Raw genomic sequence first — 18502 nt, forward strand, 5'->3', positions numbered from 1 at the left:
CGCCGAGAGCTTGAAAGGAAGCGGCGCCTGGCGGTCGGCGGCGGCGCCTCCAGCGCTCCGGGCGCGCGGAGTTGGAAGCGGGGCGGGGCGGGGTGGGGCCTTGGCAGAAAGGCGAGGGCCGCTTCTCTAGCCCGCGCGGTCGTCCTTCCTCTCTGTGGTCCGGGAGGGGGCGGGGCCCCGCCGCGGGCAAGAACGGGGTGGGGTGCCCCACGCCCGGACTCCGCCTCTCGCTCCTCCTCCGCCTCCTCCCTTTCCCCCGACTCGCCCCTGGGGAGGGGTGGGAAGGTGGGGATTCTGGGCCGGTGGCGGAGTCACTGTCCCTTCAGCCAGGCTGTGGAGCGGACCGACGCGCCTGGTGCCCCGGGGAGGGGCGCCACCAGGAGAGGAGGAGGAGGAGAGGAAGAGACGCCCTCTCTGCCGGAGACCTCTTGAGACTCTGACCTCAGGGGCTAGGGAACTGACATGAAAGGATAGCCAAGTTCCTCCGCTTGGGCTGCTTGAAGAAGCCGCGACCCTGGAGAGCCCTGAGCCCACCGCACCAGGGACCCCAGCACCACCTCGGGGGCCTAAAGCGACAGTCTCAGGGACCACTGCAAGGTTTCCAGTTGCCTAGACGACGAGCCCCGGGTCAGAGCAACAACCCTTCCAGCCACCTGCTTCGACTGCTGCCTCAGGCACCAGTCCCAGCCTCCTGCTTGTCAGCTGAGGTGACATGCCGGTGCTTTCCACCCCCCGGACCTCACGGGTGACCACGCTGAAGCGCACAGCGGTGGTCCTGGCTCTCACCGCCTATGGGGTCCACAAAATCTACCCCCTGGTGCGGCAGTGCCTGGCTCCGGCCAGGGGCCTTCAGGTGCCAACCAGGGATCCCACGCAAGAGGTCTCCGGGGCCACAGTGGCTAAGGCCGGCATGAACCGGGTATTCCTGCAGCGACTCTTGTGGCTCCTGCGGCTGCTGTTCCCCCGGGTGCTGTGCAGGGAGACGGGGCTGCTAGCACTGCACTCGGCCGCCCTGGTGAGCAGGACTTTCCTGTCAGTATATGTGGCCCGCCTGGACGGAAGGCTGGCCCGCTGCATCGTGCGCAAGGACCCACGGGCCTTCGGCTGGCAGCTGCTGCAGTGGCTCCTCATCGCTCTCCCTGCCACTTTCATCAACAGTGCCATCCGCTACCTGGAGGGCCAGCTGGCCCTGTCTTTCCGCAGCCGTCTGGTGGCCCATGCCTACAGCCTCTACTTCTCCCAGCAGACCTACTACCGAGTCAGCAACATGGATGGCCGGCTTCGCAACCCTGACCAGTCTCTGACAGAGGATGTGGTGGCCTTTGCTGCCTCTGTGGCCCACCTGTACTCCAACCTGACCAAGCCACTCCTAGACGTGGCTGTGACCTCCTACACCCTGCTTCGAGCCGCCCGATCACACGGGGCCGGCACAGCCTGGCCCTCGGCTATTGCTGGCCTCGTGGTATTCCTCACAGCCAACGTGCTACGGGCCTTCTCACCCAAGTTTGGGGAGCTGGTGGCAGAGGAGGCACGGCGGAAGGGGGAGCTGCGCTACATGCACTCTCGTGTGGTGTCCAACTCGGAGGAGATCGCTTTCTATGGGGGCCACGAGGTGGGACAGGTTGGGGCGCTGGGCATGGAGCGAAGTGCGTGGCTGGGAGGCCCAGGAGCAGGCGGCCATGAGTGGTGGGGAAAGCCCAGGGCTGGCCAGGGCTGATGCCAAGCATGTGGAGCCATGGAGGGTGGTTCTGGGGTGAGCAGGGCATTGGGTAGCCATGGACTTCGGCACAGAAATGGAGAAGCAGAAAGGCTGGGTGGGGACTGTCCTGTGCCGGCTGCCTGCTCACTCCAGGCCACTTCTGCTTCCTCTCCTCCTCAAGGAGGTTGTCCTGGACTTAGAGCTGTGGATCCTAGCGGTTTGAGACGCTAGAGCTCTGGTTTGCCCCACTCCTGCAGCCAGCCGGGAGGAGACTATGCCTTTTGGGAGCTGGGACCATGGGACTCGCCGTGCTGTCTGGCCCCTCCTGGGCCCCTGGGCCCTTTGAAGGCCAGCGTCCAGCAGAGCTGGCCGGCCAGGCAGGCAGGCATTATGGGCATGACTCAGCCCTTAGCGGAGGTTAACGAGCTGGCCTGGCCGCGGCGGCAGTGGCCGTACTCGGGGTCAAGACCTCCGGAGCCCACAGGCCTGCCTGCCTACCAACTGGCTCAGCTGCCTTCCTGCACCCTCAGGCTAGGGATGCTGGGCCCAGGCTGCCACCGCGGCAGGACACACTTCCTGCCCCTTGCGTGGCCGCCCTTCCGCCTGGATCCCAGGCGCTTAGCTCCCTGGTGGGCAGGGGCCAATGCTGGGGTGGGGGGGCAGGCAGCCACCAGGAAAGGTTACTCCAGGCCAATGCTCCCTTTATCTCTCCTCAGCCCCTCCCCTTCCTTGTGCCTGGGGTTGCAGCTGCCTCTGGCCCAGCTCTCTGCGACTTGGTTTCACTTCCCGAGTGCTTGAGGGGGGAGGGGCACAATGGCATCCACCTCCTGAAGGCTGTTGTGTGCTCCCTGGGTCAGGTGGCTTCTTGCCCCAGGACCAAATCTCTGTTGGCTGTGCCCTGGGCAGAGAAGCAGACTTGTCCCTAATTTTTAAAAAAGGCTTGTCCCTGAACTCTGCAGAGAGGGGCATCCCAGGTGTGGGCCAGACTACAGATTAGGAGAAAAGGCACACGGCCTTCAGTTGAAACCCCTCTCCTGCTCTCCTCTCCTCCTGCTGTAAGGCCTTGGCAGGCAGCCACGCCTTTGGGTAAGGCGCTTGGCACATCACCGGCAACTATACTGTCAGCCTTGGCTGGAGCTGCTGCCAGCTCTCGGCACGAGTCTGCTTTGCCAGGACACTCAGAGGTGTGCTCACTTCAAGAATGGGAGATTTGGCCTGAGGAAAGCTGAGTTGTGCACGCAGACCTGGGAGGTGGGGGGCAGAAGAGAGATTGCTCGTTCTTTGAAGGACTTCCCCCAGGCTGGCTCCAGGAAGTAGCACATTGGCCAAGAGGGTTTGCTTGCCAGGGATAGAGGGCCCCATGTGCATCCACAGCTTATCTGCATAGGCCTTGGCTGAAAAGCTATGTGGGGTGACAGGACCCCATGGGTGGGTCAATTGCCCTTGCTGTGCAAGCATGTGGCCCACTCCAGTCCTCCCACTGGCTGATGTCCCCGTGGACACCAGCCTAGGCTCAGATCAACAGGTTAGGGCAGAAGTGACAGAGTATTCTGTTCTTGCTGGGATTTCAACAGGGAGGGTTATTTAAACACACATATGCACACACACACACACACACATACATAGAACCTCTTAAGTGGTTGAGAACAAAGTAAACCTTTCTCGGTAAGTCAAAGCGTCATTTACAAGAATGTGGTTCTCCTAACAGCTCTGCCAGTGTGGTCCAAATTCTACCACCAGGCTGTGTGAATGGACTTGGGCAGATCATTTTGCCTGTCTGGGCTTCAATGTTCCACTGTAAAGTGGACATGTGGATACACATGCAGTGGGACATGGTGAGAATCAAATAGAGACAGATGTGAAAACACTCAGCAAACGGTGCCAGTTTGGGTAACTGTCACCAGATGGGTGTGGGGAGGCAGGGCTGGGTCCCATGCCCCTGGACTGAGCCTTGGTGGCCTTGACCTGAGCACATCCTGACAACGCCACCCTCCCCTGCCCATCTGACTGCTGCTGCCACACTCTTCCCTACACAGGTCCTTTCCCCTCCTGTCTCCATCCAGACATAGCAGGTGGTGACCAGTGAGGGAATGCGGACAGGAGAGCAGGAGAGGCCTACCCACTGCTAAGGGAGCAAAAGCCAGGCTCCTGGTTTGGGTGGGAAAATGCAGTGCAAGTTTCTCACCCCAAGGAACTCTGGGAAAGGATGGGGAGGTGGGGCCTAAGACTATTAAACCGGGTTTTTCAGAACCAAGAGCACTGGCCTTTGCTCTCCTGTACTGCTCTTTGCTTAGTTCATGGTCAGATGTTAGAGCTGCTGGTCTTCTCTCGGGGAAGGGGAGGTCGTACCTGGACAGCAGGGCCAGGAGGAGGATGCTGGGGGGATCCCAAAGAAATGGGCTCAGCAGGGGAGTGAAAAGTGACTGCCCTGGGCCTGTTTTCAAGGCACAGAGGGGATGAGAGCTGCACTGTGACAGCAGGCAGTGCCTTACCCCCCACCAACCCTGAGTTTGAGACTTGGCCCTGCCCAGTCATAACCCCCAGCTCTTCACCTTGTCATGCTGTCAAATGGCCTAACGTGTAAGCAGCACTGGGGACTCCCACCATTGCCCTCATGGGAGTTGTCACGAGGCCTCTCTGTCTCTGTCATCCCTGGCAGGTGGAGCTGGCCCTGCTGCAGCACTCCTACCAGGACCTGGCCTCACAGATCAACCTCATCCTTCTGGAACGCCTGTGGTACGTCATGCTGGAGCAATTCCTCATGAAGTATGTGTGGAGCGCCTCAGGCCTGCTCATGGTGGCTGTCCCCATCATCACTGCCACCGGCTACTCAGAGTCAGGTGAGAGCCAGCGCTCCAGGGAGGGCAGAGGCAAGAGCCCTGTCATGTACCTCTGGGGACACTGAGGCCTACAGGCAGCCTTGAGGTCACCAGAGGTTGGGCTCTCCTTTTAGCTCCTTATTGCTTTTCACCTGCACACCACTCAGAAACACCACTTGTCACTTCACCAGGTGCATGTACCCTCGCCCACCTGTCCGTGTCCTCAGTCCAACTGCCGCTTGGAGGGGGAAGGATGTGGGGCGTACCTGGGTGAGCCCCTTCCTCTCTGGCCTTGGTTTCCCCACCCCTAAAACAGCTTTTGCACGTTGCAAAAGGTAGAGACCTCCACCCTAGGGCTTTTTGGGGGCAGTAGGAAGCCTGTTCTACCTATTATATTAGCGATGATCAGGTTTTCTTTATTCTCATTTTGTTCCTGTACTGGTTTGCAAGTATTCAGTCTCTTTTCAGTCTGTCAGTGGTTACCCTTTAAAAGGTGAACATGCATACTTGACACAGTATTAGGTTAATCAGTAGCTCCCCCTCCTCCTGGTCCTTAGGACACTTGAGCTGCCAGAACCGACGCCCGTCAGCTGTGTTGCAGTAGCCTGACACAGAGCTGGGTTTGACCTTGCTTTTCTTTTTTGCTCCTGCTCTATCCAGCCGGAGCGTGCTGCAGCTCTCTGGCGAGTTTACTGGTTTCTTCGCTCACCATTTCCTTCTTACATCTCAGTCCTTTCTCTGTGTTCAGTTACCTTCCTCCAGATAGACATCTTTTGAAAGTTCTTTCAGCAAGGGTTTTGTCATGGGAAATTCTTGATTATTTTGTTGTCTGAAAATGTCTTTATTTCACCCTTATTCCCAAGATAAAGTTTAGCTGGGTGTGGGACTCTAGGCGGACAGTTATTTTCTCTCAGTCCTTTGGCAATGTTTCATTGTCTTCTCCTTTCTTCTACAACTGTTGAAAAATCTGTTAGCAGTCTAATTGTCCTCCCTTAGTAACCTGCGTTTTTTCCTTTGGGTACTTTTATAATTTTCTCTTTGGCATTCTGTAGTTTTACTATGATGTGTCGAGGTGTGAGTTTCTGTTTATCCTTGAGACTTGTATGTCTTTTGAATATGCAGGTTTTTCAATCATGCTGGAAGACTCTCAGCTATGATCTTTTCCAATGTTGTGTGGCTCTCATTCTTTCATTCTCTTCCTCTGGAATTCCTGCTAGCCATATACTGGACTTCTCACTCTCTTCGCTGGATCTCTTCCCCTCTCTGTACTATTTCCCATCTAGCACTGTCTGCTGAATCCTGGGAGAATCCTGAGACCCCCTTCCTGTTCACCAATTCACCAATTCACCAGTTTTCTCTCTGGCCGTGTCTAACTTGAATTTTTTCACATTTCAGTGACATTTCTGTAAGTTCTATTTGATTCTATTTCTCAAAAAAGTTTTCTTTTTCAAATAGAAATTTCAAACTGCTTTTGTCTCTTATTTGCTCATCTTTTCAACTATTCTTTTTATGCTGTATATCATATAAATCATATATATTCCATAGTCTCTATCCAATCAATGATTGGTTATCTTAAGTTCTTGGAGATCTAATCCACCTTTATCTTCTGTCTGTGGTCTTCACTCATTTCCTAGTGGGTGTTGCCATGGGACTTCTGTGGGAATCGGTGTGCCCTCAAAGGAGGGTGTAGTTCCGTATTTCCTTCTATTTTGGCCAGCAGTCCAGGGTAATTAACCACTTGGAGGCCATTTTCATGTTAACTTCTCAGCTTGTGCAGGAGGGGACTGGTTTCTGAATTTGGAGGTAGTATTTAATTGTTGACATATAATTGCAAATTCCTAGAGGAGACCTTTTGTTCAGTGCACCTAGAACGCAGGCTAAGCAAATAAAGCTTCCCAGTCTTCTGCCTGTCCGTCTCTGGGGATTTCAGAGGCTTACCTGGCTGCTTGCTTCTCTGTTTGCTCCTGGGAATTTCCTCTGTTCTCCTTCAATCACAGCTCTGCTTTAAACGGTATTATAGTTTATCCAATTTGCTGGCAAGAGGGTTTTTGATTATATGTATATATACACACACAGTTTCCGAAACAGAAATCTCTCTGATTCTCTCGCTATTGTGTTTCCACCTGGGGAGATTCAAAGAAGCATGAGCTCCTGACCCTGCCTGGGGGCCTTTGAAAGGAGTGAAGCACTCCCATGGCCCTTGCCTGCTCCACTTCCATCTTCCCAGCCTCTTTGTTATTCCTTCAAAACATGCTTTTGCCTCAGGGCCTTTGCACATGCTGCACACTCTGCCCCTTTGGCTCAGTCCCTCCCTCTGTCAGAGCTTTACTGGCAGCCTCCCCCCATAGGGGAGACCTGGGCTGCCCACCGCCCACCTTTCTCATCCCCTTCCCGCCTTATGCTCTTCCAAGAACTGAATACTTTGTCTATGGCACTCCTCTCCCTACCTTAGACTGCAAGCTCGATGAGGGCAGGGATTTTGGTCTGTTTTGTCCCTGCAGTGTCCCTAGCACCCGGTGGCTAGTGAGGGCTCCAGGTGCTTCAGGGAAGCCAAGAGCTCTGGGGGCCAGCGGGAAGAGGCAGGCACTTACCAAGTGGGGAAGATTTAGATAAGCTTTGCTCTGCTGGCCTGTAAGGCGGGAGGGCCCAGAAGAGGAGCAGGGCCCATGGCTCACTCCAGCCCAGAAGCCTTGCTGGACCCTGGTATTAGCTGCCCAAGGCTCTGTACCAGGAGGCCCTGGGCACAAAGACCCTCAGTTCCCTTCCCCTTGTCCACAGTGACTGTCCAGCTTTAAGAACATCTGGGGAGGAGGGCTTGAGTCCCTACTGTCTGTTGGGGCTGTGTCCTTGAGGGCATGGTGGAAAGAAAGGCCCAGGACCTTAGACTCAGGATTAACACCCCCACCCCCTGCCAAGTTCACTTCCCTGGTTTCCTGGGCCAGGCCCCAGAAGGCAATGCAAAGTGCTCTGGCCATCCATCTTGTCCCCTTTCCACCCACGCTGCTCTGAGCTGACTCAGTGTTCCTTTTCCTCTTTGCCCCGTCCTCACCAGTGATCCCTAAGGCCCCACCTCAGCATCACAGATGCCCCTGGATGGAGTCCTCAGGCTCTTCCCAAAACCTTCCTTCCTGCCACTTCAGCCACACCCCAGGACCCTCAGTGTTGGTCTCTCCTTGTTCCCCACTGCCATTTCCAGAAGATCCCTTGTGTAAAAACCCTGCTCCTGTGGGGGCTGCAAGGGTCAAAGGAGTCAAGGCCATTGACAAAGGAAGGTGGAGGATGCTGCCAGGGGGTCCAGGGAAGCAAGTTAAGACAGGAGCAGCTCGTGGGGAAAAACAGAGGCCAAACAGAGGCTGGCCATGAGCACGGAGATCAGAGACCATGGTGTAGAGATGAGGGAGAAATGGGCATAGCAGGGATAGTCAGAAAGTGGGACATTCGCATTTCAAAGGCAGACAGGTCTGGGCATAGGTGACGAAGTACAAGTGTGTCCCAGGAGGGGCTGACATCAATGGTGCAGGACAGAGGGTGGGGGCAGTCTATTGATGTTTATGCCAAGGAACAAAGCCAGATGCCTACTGCCTCAGTTTTGACATCAGTGTTATTGAGATGTAATTAACATACCATACCATTCAGCATTTTTTTTTTTTTTGAGACAGGGTCTCACTCTGTAACCCTAGGTAGAGTACAGTGGTGTCACTGTAGCTCACTACCACCTCAAACTCCTGGGCTCAAGCGATCCTCCTGCCTCAGCCTTCTGAGTAGCTGGGACTATAGGCTCGCAGCTAATTTTTCTACTTTTATTGAAGATGGGGTCTCGCTCTTGCTCAGGCTGCTGTCAAACTCCTGAGCTCAAGCGATCCTCCCGCCTTGGCCTCCCAGAGTGCTAGGATTACAGGTGTGAGCCATTGTGCCCAGCCCAATCCAGTCTTTTAAAATGTATAGTTTGTTGGTTTTTAAATATTCACAGAGTTGTGTAACCATCACCGCTCTCTAAGTCTTGAACATTTTTATCACCCCATAAAGAAACCACAGAGTCTGTAAAATTTGGATTTAGTCAAAAGGCCTCACTCAGGGATCTAGAAGGCCACATGTGGCCCCAGGGCCACAGGTTCCCCACCCCTGCCCCAGACCCATTAGCAATCACTCCCCATTCCCCCTCCCTCAGTCCCTGGCAACCACTGATGTGCTGTATCTATGGATTTGCCTGTTCGGGACATTTTATAGAAATAGAATCACACAATATGTGGCCTTTGTGACTGGCGTCTTTCTCATAGCATAATGGTTTCAAGGCTCATGCATGTTGTAAGATGAATCAGTACTTTATTCCTTTTTATGGCTGAATAATATTCCATCGTATGTCTGTACCATAATTTCTTTATCCATTCATCTACTGATGGACGTCTTGGGTTGTTTCTGTCTTTTTACCGTTGTGAATAATGCTGCTGTGAACGTTCATGTACAAGTCTCCATGTGGACAGATATTTTTGTTTCTCCTGGGTATGTAGCTAGTAGTGGAATTTCTGGGTGATATGGTGACTCCTCAAAAGGTTCCTGCCAGACTGTATTCCACAGCAGCTACCTTCCTGCTGGCAGCGTAGGTGGCTTCCAGCTTCTCATCCTCCCTGACACATCATTGTCTCCTTTAAATTCTAGCCACCTGACTGGGTATGAAGTGGGATCTCCTGGTGGTTTTGATTTGCATTTCTGTAATGACTAATGATGTCGAGCATCTTCTCAGGGGCTTACTGGCCATTTGTCTATCTTCGCTGTAGAAGTATCTATTCAGATCCTTTGCCCATTGTTTGGGTTATCTCTTTATCTTTAAGTTGTAAAAGTTCTTTGTAATAGTCTGGATACTGCACCCTTATCAGATACATGGTTTACAAACACTTTCTCCCACTCTGTGTGTTGTCTTTTCACTTTCTTGATGGTACCCTTTGTTGCACAGAAGTGTTTTATTTTGATGAAGTTCAATTGACCTGGTTTTCTTTTGTTGCTCATGCTTTTGGTGTCATAGTTAAGGAACCATTGCCATATCCAAGGTCATGAAGCTTTACCCCTGTTTTCTTCTCAGAGTTTTCTAGTTTAGCTCTTACACGGCAGCCTGTGACCCACCACGAGTTAGCTCTCGTGTGTGGCGTGAGGTGGGCTCGCTCTCGGGCACATGGACGTATATACACGTATCCGGCTGTCCCCGTACCATTTGCTGAAGAGCCTCATCTTCCCCTCTAGTGGCTCATTTTTGACTTTCCCCTCTCTCTGCCCCTCCCCCACAGACCCAGAGGCCATGAAGAAGGCAGCCTTGGAGAAGAGGGGGGAGGAGCTGGTGAGCGAGCGCACGGAAGCCTTCACCATTGCCCGCAACCTCCTCACAGCGGCCGCAGATGCCATTGAGCGCATCATGTCATCATACAAGGAGGTACCCTCCCTGGCCCAACCCCACGCTTGCCATGCCCCTCTCTTCATGGCTGGCAGGGGCTGAGCCAGGTCGCCCTCCCCACAGGTGACAGAGCTGGCTGGCTACACAGCCCGAGTTCACGAGATGTTCCAGGTATTTGAGGATGTCCAGCACTGTCATTTTAAGAGGCCTGGGGAGCTGGAGGATGCTCAGGCAGGGTCTGGGGCCATGGTACAGTCTGGTGTCCACGTGGAAGGGCCCCTGAAGATACTAGGTAAGGTTATCCCATCTCTTCTCGTCCCTGCCTTTCTGCTGCAGGTGCCTGACTTGCTACCCCAGCCCCTCCCCTTCATGCCCACCCCAGTGCTCTGGGACCACTGCACCCCTGGCCTGTCCCAGTCCAACCGGGAGGGGAGGGCCGCCTAGCAGGATCTCCGAGGACTTTTGCCAGGGTGAATTGGGCCACTGGGGAAGGTTTCTGGGGAGAGGTGCAGGTCCAACAGCCTTCCTTCCCAGGGAAGGCGCTGCTGGCCAACCTGCTGAGTTGCCCTCCTGAGGGCCCTGGCCTGGATTATTCCTTGAAAAAAAGTAGGATGTGGTCCCTGAGTACAGGGGATCGCTCACTGGCACAGGGCAGCAGAGAAAGGTCAAGTCCGCATGCAGTGTGTGAACTGCCACAGAGGAGTGTGCTGGAAGGGGAGGGTTGCAGAGCAGGAGTAGAGACTTGATGCCTCGGGTTCCAGGGACCAGAGGTTGGCAGCCAGAGGTGCAGTACTAGACACGGGGAGAGGGGTTCGGCTTGTTGGAAGACCTGGCTGTGTTCTCAAGGGGCCCTGGACCACAGGATGCCTATTGGGCATCCACTGGCACATTATTAGGGGCAGGTAAGCCTGCACCTGGGGGCACACAGAATCCGCCAGAAGGCAGAGGGAGTGCTGCTGGTCCCTCTCCTCCCTCCTCACATTCTCTCTGCAGGCCAGGTGGTGGACGTGGAGCAAGGGATTATCTGTGAGAACATCCCCATCATCACGCCCACGGGAGAGGTGGTGGTGGCCAGCCTCAACATCAGGGTAGGTCTAATGGGGGAAGGGCCCCTGACCTGGAAGCGCTGACCGGGCTGGGCTGAGCAGACAGGGCTAGGGTACCTGGCAGTTCGTGGCCGCAAGCCTCAGTCCTTGGCTTCTTGCCTGCCTGTGCTGGCAGTGGCCATTGTCTCTAGATCTACGTGGCAGGTGGGCCAAGGTCAAGATCAGAGACCAACGTGTCTCTATTTGTTCTGGGGCAATAGAGTCAAGGCTAATAAAGGAGACTAGGGATTACCAGGATTGGTCAAGGGTCACCCAAGTGTTCCTGGTCCTATCGTCTGTTGCCAGCTCTCCATGATCCTGAGAAAGCCAAGACTTAGAGGCTCTGGTTCAACTCTAGCCACTCCACTGACCTGGACCTTTGCAGCGGGTGTGGGGAACAAGGGGCTGAGGGGCTGGGTCAGCAGGGGAGAAAGCATCGAAGAGGTGAGAGGAGGGGGTAGGCAGGACTCTGGAGGCCCAGCCTGTGTCCTTACCCCAAGCGGCATAATGCAGTGGTGTGTCCTTGTACTCATTTGAGGGGTGACGGGGAGCAGCCAGTAGCTGGCAGATGTGAGGTGGAGGTTCCCAGGCTGCCCCGGGGAAATGCAAGCAGGCAAAGGCACCGAGACCCTCATGAGCAGGGCACTGGGCACCACCCTTGGGAGGTGGTCATCATGTGGCTGTGTTAGTACCCGGAGGCTGCCCTCACCCAGTGGCTTTAACACCAGAAACGGACTCTCCCAGTTTGGGAGGCCAGAAGCCTGAGATGGAGGTGCCGGCAGGGTGGGTTCCTCCTGAGAACCGTGCGGGAGAGTGCGTTCCAGGCCTCTCTCCCAGGGCATGGGGGTTGCTGGCAACCTTTGGAGTCCCTTGGCTTCTGCTGCATCACCCGACTTCTGCCTCTGTCTTCCCGTGGCGTTCTCCCTCTGGGTGTGTCTGTGTCCAAATGTGCCCTTTTTATAAGGACACTAGTCATGTTGGATCAGGGGCCCACCGTACTCCAGTATGACCTTGTGTTAATTTAACTCGTTATATCTGCAACAACCCTATTTCCAAATAAGGTCACACTCTAAGGTACTGGGGATTAGGGTTCCAACATATGTATTTGGGAGGACACAATTCTACCTGTAACATTGCCTGATGTAGGCCAAAGGCCACGACCTTGGATCCTCCCAAGAGCCCTGTGCACAGTGTCGTTACTGTAGATCTCACAAAGGCTAAGAGAGGCTAAGGGTGACAATGGTGGTGACCTGGGCAATCTCTGATTCCATGGCCTGTGCTCTCCCCTGCCCCCTCCTCCCTACATGCTGTCTGCCCCAGCCGGCTGGCGTTGTTCCTGCAGTAGGCATTTCCCTAACTAACTCTGGTGGGGATAATATGATTGGCAAATTGGGGGGGCATGAGGTCCTTGATGCTGGGCTCAGGGCCACAGTGGCATCTCTGGAGGCAGACGGGGCTGTGGGGGCAGGGCGACTGGCAGTGGGGCTTGTACTCTAAGTCTAAAACTGTAAAGAAAGCGCCTCTCAGAGCATTCCCTAAAGAGGGTCGAGACTCGACCCTGAGCTTGGATTCCCAGTGAAGTGGGAGGCAAATGGGATGGAAAGGGACACTGTCTTGGAACACACCTATTCATTCAGGTGTGGCAGAATAGGCCCTTTCTCTTGTGCTGGCCCTGTGTTCTCTGGGCATGTTAGGGCCTTTGAGGACAGGGCCGGGTCTTGGCCATTTCCCTGTGTCCCGAGCCACCCATTGACTTAGGGCTCTGGACACTGGACCGCATCCCCCAAGCACTGCAGTCCCCTTACCAAGAGGACAAGATGGGCCAACCCGCCAGCGTCAGGTGTTGGGAGCTTCCTGAGGCTGGGAAGGAGGGTGCAGGGTGCAGGGGGGCCCACACCGTCCGGGTGCTATGGGCTGCTGCCCCCGCAGGTGGAAGAGGGCATGCACCTGCTCATCACAGGCCCCAACGGCTGCGGCAAGAGCTCTCTGTTCCGCATCCTCGGCGGGCTCTGGCCCACGTATGGGGGTGTGCTCTACAAGCCCCCACCCCAGCGCATGTTCTACATCCCTCAGAGGTGAGAAAGCCTGGGGCCACCAGAGGGACCTGCCGGGGGGTAGGGGGGAATAGAGCCCTGTACCCTGTCTCTTCCCTACCTCTTCCTACCTGTGCAATCGGAGGTGGCCTCCAACAGAGCCCACGAAACGGTGGAGAAGCAGCACCTTAGGAGATCCAGAGGGGCTATGGCACCTGCTCCCTGCAGCGCCACCCCAATCGCTCCCGTCGATTTCAGATTTGTGTGGGGGGTGTGTGTGCACGCATGTCTGCAGATGCATTTGGCATGTGGGCATGCACCCTGTGTGCATGTTTGTGTGCGCATGTGTCAGCGTGAGTATGTGGGCATGTGCTGGTATACAGGGTGCACGTGGGTGTGGTGTGTGGACACGCAGCTTTCTCACAGGCCCTACATGACCGTGGGCTCCCTGCGCAACCAGGTGATCTACCCAGACTCAGTGGAGGACATGCGAAGGAAGGGCTATTCGGAGCAGCACCTGGAAGCCATCCTGGACATCGTGCACCTGCACCACATCCTACAGCGGGAAGGAGGTAAGAGGTGGGGCAAGTGCCCTTTGTCCCAAGACTCTGATGGGGAACCTGCTGCTTCCCCTGGCCTTTCCCCCTTGGCCCCCAGGGGATGATGATTATCTCAACATCCAGGAGTCCAAAGTGCTTGGTGCCTCTGAGACCTGCCTACCAGGGAGGACTGGCAGTAAATAGGTGGCCCCAGGTGGCATGAGTGCAGTAGGGAAGGGGACATCTAGCAGGGCCACTTATCTTGTTGGGGGGCCTGGGACACCCTCTCCCAGAGAAGAGAGATCTGAGCTAAGACCTGTGGAATGCTAAGCAGTCACGCTGTCTGGGAGCCAAGGTACAGTAGGGCCAGCTGGGCTTGGTGGCAGGGAGGGGCTGGCTCATGGAGGACCCTCTGGACCAGGTGGGAGCCTGGGCTTTCCTTGAGAGGGATCAGAAAGAAGCAGCCCTGGAAGGCTTTAGGCAGGGAAGTGACAGGTCAGTTTTGCCTTTGAGCAAGATGACCCAGCTCTAATGTGGAGGACAAGCATGAGGTGGTGGCAGGGGCAGCCAGGCAGGAGGTAAGTGCAGGTGTGTGGGGGTGGCCCGGAGTTTGCAGGCCTAGGGGAGCAGGGGATAGACAGAGGGGACACTGAGCGAGTGCTCACCAGAGGGAGACACTGGCTGGTGGCAAGGAAAGGTGTTGCGTCCCTCCCCATTGCTTGACTGCAGTGTCCGTTGTGCCTGGAGGGAGGGAGGAGGGGAGGCTGATCCAGCTGCTCCAGCTGCGGGCCAGAATGGAAGGTGTGTCCAATTTTCTTAGTGAAATCTGAGCATCAGGGTTCTGCTTCTAGCCCCCACGACTAGGCACAAGATGACCATAGGCAGAGACATCACCTCTCTGAGACTCCCTTTACCTGCACGAGAGAGGGGCTAGGTCCAATTCCTCCCTTGGGGCAGCACTGAAGGAAGTAACTCCTGGAAGGGCCCATCATGAGTTGTCACCTGCCCGTGCTGAAAGGGAGGGACAGAGGTGGTGAGTTCAGTGGAACAGCCCCTGGCCCAGCCTCTTTTGCTCCTGCTGCCCTTGGCCTGGGAGTATACCCTCCTCCTGTACTCTCTGGCACCCCTGAATGCCCAGGGCCTGTGGCCGACCACCACCACGTGTTAGGATTGAATTCAGCTGTGAGGAACAGAACTGTGCCTCCCCCCAGTAGTGGCTTAAATCATTCGTGAGCTAATCCTACTGTGCTGTGAAAGTCCCAGGAGACTCAGGCCACAGTTGGTTGGTGGGCCGGCCCTGCTCTGCGAAGACTCTGCTGCATGTGGCCTCCATTCCCAGAGTCACCTGATGATGCAAGATGGCTGCTGCAGCCATCACATCCACATCTAAGCTGTAGGATGGACGAAGTAAGGAGGAAGGGGCAAAGAAGTGCCTTCTGTCTTTCAAGGAAAGTTCCAGAAGTTGCCACACGTGTAACACTTAAACACTTACATCCCATTGGCCAGAATTTAGTCACATATCACACCTCAGCATAAGGCAAGCTAGGAAGTGTGATCTTTTATTCTGAGCAGCCGTGTGCCCTGCCAAGGCCTCTAGTCATGTGAGAAAGCAGAACCGACGATAGGAGAGGAGGAGCCATCCCTGCCACGCTGTCCTCACCCAGGTGCTGGCACCAGGTGGTGGGAGGACCCAGCCCATACGGGGAGGAGCCTCTGTTCTGGGAGACCGCTGTGGCTGTCGCTGGGCTCTCTGCAAGGCTGTCTGCTCCCACCGAGGGAGTGTGGGCTGGCTCTTCACTAACACCCTGTCAGGTGCCGTAGGAGTTTCCTGTGGCTGCCATGACAAAATCCCACAGATGGGGAACTTGAGCAGCAGACACAGATCATCTCCTGGCTCGGGAGGCTATCACGGTGTCACAGGGTTGGTTCCTTCTGAGGGCTATGAGGGAAGGCTGTGTTCCCAGACCTCTTTCCTGGGCTTGTAGATGGCCGTCTTCCCCCTGTGTCTCTTCACGTTGTCTTCCCTCTGTGTGTCCCTGTGTCCTAATTTCCCCTTTTTATAGGGACACAGTCATATTGGATTAGGGTCTACCCTAGTGACCTCATCTTACCTTGATTATCTCTGTAAAGACCCTATTTCCAAATAAGGTCATATCCTAAGGTACTGGGGTTAGAACTCCAACATGTCTTTTTGGGGGAAACAAAATTCCAGTCCTAACTCTTTTTCTTTTTTTTTTTTAATTTCAGAATATCCAACTCTTTTTCAGTTATTAAAGCATCACAGGCTGGGTGCAATGACTCAGGCCTGTAATCTCAGCACTTTGGGAGGCTGAGGCAGGAAGATCTCTTAAGCCCAGGAGTTTGAGATCAGCCTGGGCAACATAGCGGGACCCTGTCTTTACAAAACATTTAAAAATTAGCCGGGTATGGTGCCTCACACCTGTAGTCTCAGCCACTCAGGAGGCTGAGGCGGGAGGATCACTTGAGCCCAGGAGTTGGATGTTGCAGTGAGCTGTGATGACATCACGGCACTCTAGCCTGGGTGACAGAGTGAGACCCTGTCTCTTAAAAAAAAAAAAGTGTCACAGACAGACAAGGACACAGAGTGTAAGCATGCAGCTGAGCAGGCTCTTGTGGAGTCAGATGTGCTCGTCACGCCTCTGACTTGTTTCCCCAGCTCTGCTGAGCAAGCTTAGGCCCTCCCTGCCCCACCTCCAGGACTGGCCCCTGCAGCCCCAGCCCCTGTGGAATTGAGCAGAGCCCCTTGCCCCCTGCCCAGGTTGGGAGGCTGTGCGTGACTGGAAGGACGTCCTCTCGGGGGGCGAGAAGCAGAGAATTGGCATGGCCCGCATGTTCTACCACAGGTGAGCCCTCAGAGGTGGCTTTCCAGGGGACCCAGGGTAGTCCAGCTCCCTTGGGCCCAGGGAGCCCTCTGGAGCCAGCAGGCACTCCCAGGAGGCTGGGTGTGGGAGCCGGGGAGCCTGCTTGGGCAGGTGGGCTCTCTGGGGTCCCCCAGAGGAGAAAAGCAGCTGCCCTTAGGAGGCCTGCGGTGTCGGGCACTGGAGGATCCATAGACTCTCCCACTTGGCCCCCAACCCCCAAGGCCCAAATATGCCCTCTTGGATGAATGTACCAGCGCCGTGAGCATCGACGTGGAAGGCAAGATCTTCCAGGCAGCCAAGGATGCTGGCATTGCCCTGCTTTCCATCACCCACCGGCCCTCCCTGTGGTAGGTGCCCTCTTTTCTGGCCCGGAGTCCAGGGGACCATGCCATCCCCAGGAGGAGAGTGGTCTGGCAGCCCAGCAGGTGGCTCCTGCTAAGCACCCTTGCCTGCCTCCCTGTCCCTCTCCCTCTCCTGGCCAGGAAGTACCACACACACTTGCTACAGTTCGACGGGGAGGGCGGCTGGAAATTCGAGAAGCTGGACTCGGCCACCCGCCTGAGCCTGACTGAGGAGAAGCAGCGGCTGGAACAGCAGCTGGCAGGCATTCCCAAGATGCAGCAGCGCCTCCAGGAGCTCTGCCAGATCCTGGGCGAGGCTGTGGCCCCGGGGCAGCCACCAGCACCTAGCTGTGAAGGCCCAGGTAGCGGCCTCCAGGGTGCCTCCACCTGACAGGGCCCCTTGCCCCAAGGCCCTCACCCCTCCCAAGCTCTCGGAACATATGAAGGAAACACCCACCCTGACCGCCCCTGCATGGCCTGCCCTCCTCCCGGGCCTTCTGCCTCCCGCCCCACACCTGCCCGAACCCTGGGGGCTGTTCCACAGTAACTGTGCCCTGTTCGGGGCAGCGAGTCCTTTACTTTTTGTGGGGAAGGAGCTTGGGGCTCAGGATGGCCCCCACACTGACCACACACCAGTGCAACTGAGCGGAGAGCAGGGACTCCCCCAGGCTGCTGCTCACCACTGCCAGCCAGAGTCTGTGCCAAACCACCTCCCTCATAAGACTCAAGTCCCCATTTTACCCTCCTCTTCAGTCCCTTGAAGACCATATAGCCCATCCCCTCAGGGTGGCCAGCTGAGACTCCCATCCCACGGGACACCCTTCCTGCCGTAACAGCGGCCAGATGGGCCACCCAGTGAGACGGAGCCCCTTGTCTGCATCCTCTTCTCCCCACCAGTAGTTTCAGAAGAGCCCTCATGAGAAAGCACTGCATGGTGTCGCCTACCGAGCGGTGATGAGAACGCAGCCCTAGCCCTCTCCCTTTCTGCAGCCTAATTTATTGGATTCCTGTTTGTAGCCACCTCGGCTGCCAATGTGAGTACCTGCCAGCAGGGGAGGCAGCCCAGCCTCTAAGTCCGTGGGCCCTGGCTGCCACTGGTGCCAAACCCAGTCCCTGGGCAGCTGTCGCCCACCAGCCTACACTGCCAGCCACCACTGGGAGGCACAGGCCTCTGCTTGCCGGCCAGGAGCAAGGGCACCACGTTCCCAGCTCAGTGCCAAAGAGGGGTCAGCCGGGTAGCTGTCTCTGCAGAGCCAGTCCTCACTCAGGAGGGAGACCCCACTGCCGCCGTGTGCCTTTTCTGGGCCCTCAGACCCTCAGTAAAACCTCCTGTGGAAAACTCAACCCCACCTGCCTGTCTCAGTGTCTGGGGGAGTAGATTGCCTGTGGGAAAGAGGGTGAGTTTGGGAAAGGAGTGGACCTAACCACCAGCTGCCGCCTCCTACCCTACCCAAAGACATGGCCTTGGGAGCTACATGTTCTTAGGGTTCACGTGGTGGCGGGAAGGCGGAACCAGTGACAACATTGCACAAAAATACTGGCTGAGCCTGAATAGGACTCTGAGTCTGATGCTGGGGGAAGGGACCACTGCCCGGTCTCTGCCTGAGGAGCTTTGAGAAAGGGACTGGGGAAAGCTGAGGAGCCACCAAGTAGGGGTGTGGGGAGCACAGAGGAAGAAGACTGCATCTAGACCTTCTAGGAAGAGGGACCTTCTCGTGCAA

General features: G+C 55.9%; 1 protein-coding gene across 2 annotated transcripts; it reads left to right on the plus strand.

The window, feature by feature from the left end:
- The first annotated feature begins 310 nt into the window (after positions 1-310).
- Positions 311-18101, plus strand: ABCD1 (ATP-binding cassette, sub-family D (ALD), member 1). Of its 2 annotated transcripts, XM_012661989.1 has the most exons (11): positions 311-1612; positions 4359-4539; positions 9798-9940; positions 10025-10193; positions 10895-10989; positions 12916-13061; positions 13446-13591; positions 16338-16422; positions 16662-16787; positions 16923-17143; positions 17682-18101. In XM_012661989.1, the coding sequence occupies exons 1-11, from the start codon at positions 713-715 to the stop codon at positions 17699-17701; spliced, it is 2232 nt and encodes a 743-aa protein (XP_012517443.1). In that variant the 5' UTR covers positions 311-712; the 3' UTR covers positions 17702-18101. The 2 variants fall into 2 exon arrangements, with proteins under 2 accessions (XP_012517443.1, XP_012517442.1); XM_012661988.1 differs by having other exon boundaries at positions 16923-18101.
- Positions 18102-18502: the final 401 nt, after the last annotated feature.

Source organism: Propithecus coquereli, unplaced genomic scaffold, assembly GCF_000956105.1.
Source record: "Propithecus coquereli isolate 6110/MARCELLA unplaced genomic scaffold, Pcoq_1.0 Scaffold748, whole genome shotgun sequence".
Lineage (NCBI taxonomy): Eukaryota > Metazoa > Chordata > Mammalia > Primates > Indriidae > Propithecus > Propithecus coquereli.